The 5975-nt window shown below is 43.3% G+C and overlaps 1 protein-coding gene across 1 annotated transcript; it reads right to left on the reverse strand.

The window, feature by feature from the left end:
* Positions 1 to 780: 780 nt before the first annotated feature.
* Positions 781 to 1767, reverse strand: rxfp3.3a1 (relaxin family peptide receptor 3.3a1; the record flags this gene model as incomplete). The annotated part of the gene is made up of 1 exon (XM_079285671.1): positions 781 to 1767. One exon carries the CDS (start codon positions 1765 to 1767, stop codon positions 781 to 783), a length of 987 nt encoding a protein of 328 aa, XP_079141797.1.
* Between the last annotated feature and the right edge of the window lie 4208 nt (positions 1768 to 5975).

Consider the following 5975-nt stretch of genomic DNA (forward strand, 5'->3'; position numbering starts at 1 on the left):
CAGACTTCTGTAAAATCTGTCTACAACTGGAGGAGTCGCCCCCTGCTGGTCAGCAGAAATAATGCAAGTTGAAGTCACTTTCGGATTGGCTTCTCTTTTCAGAACAGGAGGTTGCCGCTTGTGTAAGTGGAAACTGACACCGTCCGTGACACGTGCAAAATTCACGGGAGAGGGGTCCACGAGCTTTAGTGTAAGACTCAGTAGGCTGTATGAGGAGTTGGAAGTGAGAATCGTGAGTATGTGTGTTGGTAAATATCCTCCTTTGGTTCAGAAGAGGTGAAGTTTGCATCCACGATTGCCTTGTAAACACACGTATCGCACACTGGTTGCATTATTTTCAAAGACATTCACAGATGGATGTAGAAAGCGCTGTTTCACCCGTTCGACTTCAATGCAAGCTGTTGTTAATTATAATTTTCAATTACGCAGTCACTTCGACTGACTAGAGACACACCACTCGTAGTGGATATTTAACAAACAATGCCACAGTGGACATCCAAGTGTAATACTTAAACACGACATTTGCACTTCCTATGCGTAAAGCCGGAAACCAGCGATATTAAAAAGGAACATTACGCAGGCTTTTAAAAACGCGGATGAAAGTTACATTATTCCATAAGCAGAATGGAGTAAATACTCACATACAATGTTGCTGGTTCTCATTGTGCTTTCTGACAGCTGATCTTCTCTCGCTCCATGATTTGTTCGCCGTGCGCACTCGTTGCGTCTTGGTTACTGTTTGTCAATTCGTCAAATCATTCACAGAGGTCCAAAACAACCTCATCCTCTGTGTATCAGACTCCTCAGTTTATTCCTGAACTCCTTCCTCATGAGGCAGTAAATAATCGGGTTCAGACAGCTGTTGGTGTGAGCCATACAGACGGTCAGAGGGAACACATACGTGTGGACGATGTAATAAGCTTTGTCCCAGTTTGCGACGTTCAGTTTGACCAGTACACTCCACAAGGTGATGGCCTGGTTCGACATCCAGCACAGGAAGAAGGACAACACGACGATGGTGATAGCTTTTGTAACTTTGGATCTCCGTTTGGGGTTGTCTGTTTTCATACTCCGATTGCTAATGAAACGCAGCAGCATGATGTAGCTGATGGACACGATGGACATTGGCAAAACAAAACCTACAAGTATTTTCTGTATGTGATAAAGTGCCAACCAGTACTGCCCACCTGGAAACCTCAGCAAACAGAGCTTTTCTCCTGTTACGTTGCTGACAGTTGAGAAAATCGTCGTCGGCGCAGTCGCCAGAGTCGCCAGTGTCCAAATTATTGCGCAGGTCAATTTGGCGGAACAGGACTTTCGCGCGGTTCTGTTTTTCAGAGCCGAGACGACTGACCAGTAGCGGGTCACACTCATGGCAGTGAGAAAAAACACGCTGGCGTACATGTTCATCACGGTGACCGAGAGGATGATTTTGCACATGGCGTCTCCAAACGGCCAGCTGAAGTCCAGCACGGTGTCCACGGCCCAGAAGGGCAGAGTGAGCACGAACTGGAGGTCCGTCACCGCCAAGTTGAGCACGAAGAAGTTCACCGTGGACTTCTTCCTCTCTTGTTTGACCCTGATGAAGAAGAGGACCAGCGCGTTGCCCACCAGACCCGCAGCGCAGACAACACAATAAACAAGGCAGATGAGGAACCTCAGAATCGGGGTCCCGTCCGCCGTCACGTCGATGTCCTCCAGGTTGCTTAAGTATTCGACCTCAACCTGTGAACCGTTCAAACAAACGCTCTCATTTTCCTCATTCATGATGTCAGCAGCTCACGGACACTTCTATATTCAAGATAAATCAAATCTATCTGACAAAGTAGAGCTGGATCTTGGAGTGAAACATTAGTACATGATGCCAGCAGAACTCCTCCATCTGTATCCACCCCCACCCTCCTGTGGTGCCCCCTTCTCTCCTCTCTGCTGCCCGCTCCGACAGGAATGGCGGGGTTGAGGTGTCTATTGGCGAACATTAGGTTTTACGCGTCCATCTGTCTTGTGCGTAATAGTCTCCTCGTTGCACGAGGCTTCCCCATCACTTTTAATCAAAAGTTAAACATCTTCATTCATTATTTTACATCTTTATATTGTATATAGCGCGTGTCAGAGCCAGGAAAGCAACGGCTGGAGTCAACAAAGCGTGCGTAATTGGTTTTGTGCCATCGCAGCAAGGGACATGTTGATGAAACTGTATCTCTGCTGCCACCCAGTGTTCACTTCTAGGTGTAACAGGCAGTTTAAAATTGCATTTGACAGAAAACATTTTGCTCCAGAAAGGATCAATCCCATCGTTTCAAAATGAGGGAAAACACAAAGAAATAACAGAATGCATTTTATTACATCTAAAATGTTCTACATAAACAGATAACATTCAATAAGTAAACAATTTCTTCAATGCAGGTAATAAATAATTTTTTTTCACTTGGTATATTTGTACAAACTGACAAGGGTCTACTGTACACCGCCATCTCCTCGCCCTCCTCGAAAAGCCTTTTTATGATTTTTCTCGGATTGGAGCCGTGAAACAGAACCTGTGAATGTTTTAAGGCAGTGAGTGCAGATATCGTCTTAAGTCTGACCTTGAGATCATTTCTGCTGCGTAAGACTCTTTATTAGCCACAGTCCTCTTTCTTAACAATAGAACAGCTGTCATTTCCTAAAAAATATATAAATTAATTTATTCTCTCGCTCTGAATTGACACACAAAAAGCATACAAACGGACATCAAACACCGAACGTTTGCATCGGAACTTTCGGGCTTCCATACAGACACAACATACACACGGTTGACTTTTCCCTTTTATCTACGGCGAGACGTCATGACAACCAAAGAGTTGAGCTGCTCGGCACCGTTTTGAAAACACCTTTCCGAGTAAGCACAAATAATAGTGGCCTTATTCCCAGTGTCCTCACACCAGCAAACACATACGCTGCTGAGAAAAATGCTCCATAGATACTGCGTGAATGTGCACACCTGTGTGACTCGTGTCGGAGGGATTGACATGGCAACAGCCCTGTGCTTATCCATCATTGCCGGCAATCTGATATTTTATAACAACAAAAACAAATCCCCCTGCTCAATAATGACGGTTTCTCCCCCAGATATCCAACAACTGTGCACCACAGGAGGGAGCTGTGCCCACTTGACGTTATGAAACAATTCGGCAATCCCACAGAGACCCCCAGTGTGTGGAGCGCTTCAACAGAAACACAGGCAACACGGTCTGGACTCTCACTGCATGTGCGTATATCTGCTGCACCGCGAGGAAAGTGATCTAATGAACTGTGACCACCTTGTCAGGCGTCCAAATACTGGTGATTATTATTCAAACTACCATGATGGTAGGCTCAACATCTCCAGTGTGAGAAGTGTGCATAACTCTTCATAACAAAAGGTACAAACACACATGCTTAACGAATGCATGAGTCATGATGCATGAATCGACCCAGGGTGTGTTATGAATTATGTGATGAGTTGACGCTTAATGAATATTCCGTCAATGAACTCAAAGTTACTTCATACATTAATTCATATTCCCTGAATTAGCTGGAATCCAGTTACATACAGTGGCATCGCTGGTCTGTGAAAACCCGCGCAGCTCCAAACCTACCATATCTTTACTCATGAGCAAAGAAAAACTTGTTTTCTGCTCTGTGCTCATGCATGTTAAGCTGATCGAGAGGCGTCTTTAGCATGATAAATAGATTTCTATAAACCCATGAAGGTAACATTTGGATACACGGTTTACTTTGGACAGAGATGAAAGGATATTTTGGACCCATGTATTTCATCGGCCTCTCTGAAAGCAGAACAATCGCTGTTCTAATATAATAATCAATGCTAACGTCAGGATGCTAACATGCTGATGTTTATCAGGTATAATGTTTACCGTCTAAGTTCACCATGTTAACGTGTGCTAATCAGCACTAAACACCAAGTACAGCGTACAACTTTGACCTGATTGAAGCACTGGAGGAGTCAGAGGATCACCAGTCAGTTGGATTCATCCTCTGGGAACAATGAATGTCTGCACAAAGTTTCACGGGAATTCCTCCAATAGATGTTGAGATATTTAAGTCTGGACCAAAGTGGGTGGAGCAACCGGCCTGAACTGATCTGACAACAATACTGGAGATTATTTCTGACAAAAAGTTTGATAAACAAACAAAAAAAACAGCTTCATATTTCTATGTCAATACTGCTATTTTTGTATGTAACTGGATTCTAGCTAATTCATAATGACATCATCATGAGTCATGCATGATAAACATGTGCTTTGTGTCCTTATTATATGTTACGCATGTCAGCTCCCAAGAAAATACACAACAGGCCTTTCTACGACGAATAACTACACCGTACCGACAAACAAAAATAATAAAATACATATTAAATAAAACTCAACAGCTCCCGAGTGACTGTGACTAACATGCTCATCCATGGAAATGAATAACGATTTGTAAAAATATAATATATAGAAATAAGAATACAAAATAAATAAAATACTGCACAACATAGGAAATACACAAGACTGTCTCTGGTTCAGTGTGAGAGCCGGAGGTTGGTTCCCAGGAAAAAGAAATTAAATAAAAGATGTCAAGAGAGAGCGAGGGAGGGAGGGAGGGAGGGGGGTGTGGGGGTCATTTTGGGTGAGTCTCCCAGTTGAAGGACAGGACAGGATGTCAGGTGATGCTGTCGGAGGCGATTATCTCATGGTGGTGGAGATAATTAGACTTTAAAGTGAACTGAACTGCCTCGGACGTCTGGGAGTGGATAATTGAGGAGGAACTGGAAGGACGGGAAAGTTTCAAGGACACCCAGACAGGAGGGAGGAGGGAGGGAGGGGGGGGGGGGGGGTACCAAGTCGACTGTATGTCACTGGTAATATGACCGCTACACCCTCTATTAATAACTGAAACAAAATGTCCACTCTTAAAATTCTACGATACATTCATGAGCGATGTCTGCGTTTTCAGCAGACTCGCGGGACTCCTGTGCATCGCACACCGACGAACTCTCAGGGTTTGTTGAATTACAGACGGGTCATGTGTTGTTTTTTTAAACTAGCTGGCTTTGTGCCCAGTCCAAGTTGGCATGCAGAGATCTCCCTCTTTCACACTCCTTCCATGCTTTTCCACAAGCAGGTTCCCCAAAGATAAACTCCCGAGATAACCTCTACGCCGTCAAAGACATCGATCACAAGTCAAGTCTTCAACAGAGGGTGACCGTTTCAGACATCCCTTTGAGTTTGACCACTCAAACACCCCAAACACGCTGTAAAAACATGCACACAAACAGGCACTAGTTTAAACTTGGTCACATGCCGTGCTCTCTCCTACATCGCCATCGCGGTTTCCCTTTGTCGAGCAAGAAAATGGTGAAACTGAAGGAAATTTGAAGAGTCTGAATGACGACCAGCTGAAATGGAAGAAGTGGAAACACTGTGGCACACAGATTCAACTACACTCTGATTATTGTGTGACTTTTCAAAGGTACCGTATCTTATTTTTGGCATTGTGCAAAAAAAAAAGAAGAAGGAAACAAAAACAAACTCTTCCAGCTCAGAACTGTAAATTGGCAGCGATAAATAGTCTAAAAGTCTCCATTTCTAAATGCTGTACGCCGGCAGAGTCTCTGTGAGGAGAATGAAGAACCAGAAATGGCTCATTTCCACCGACACACTCCCCACAGCATTAACCTGAAGGTAGAAGGGAATGCATATATATATAAACTGCATATATATATATATATTTATAACTGTTTAAATATACATAACTTAAAAGCATAATAAAATTATTAGTACATGAATAAACTGTAAATTCAGTGTTCTTGTCATTGGACAGAGAAATAATACATCATGAATTTAAAAATGAACTCGAGCATGTGAGAAAGAGAAAGAATTGAAGTATATATTGTAGAGATGCAAATCAAACGGCATGTAAGCAGAATAAAAGAGAAGAGAAACAAGAGG

Source organism: Melanostigma gelatinosum, assembly GCF_949748355.1.
Source record: "Melanostigma gelatinosum genome assembly, chromosome: 2".
NCBI classification, from domain to species: domain Eukaryota; kingdom Metazoa; phylum Chordata; class Actinopteri; order Perciformes; family Zoarcidae; genus Melanostigma; species Melanostigma gelatinosum.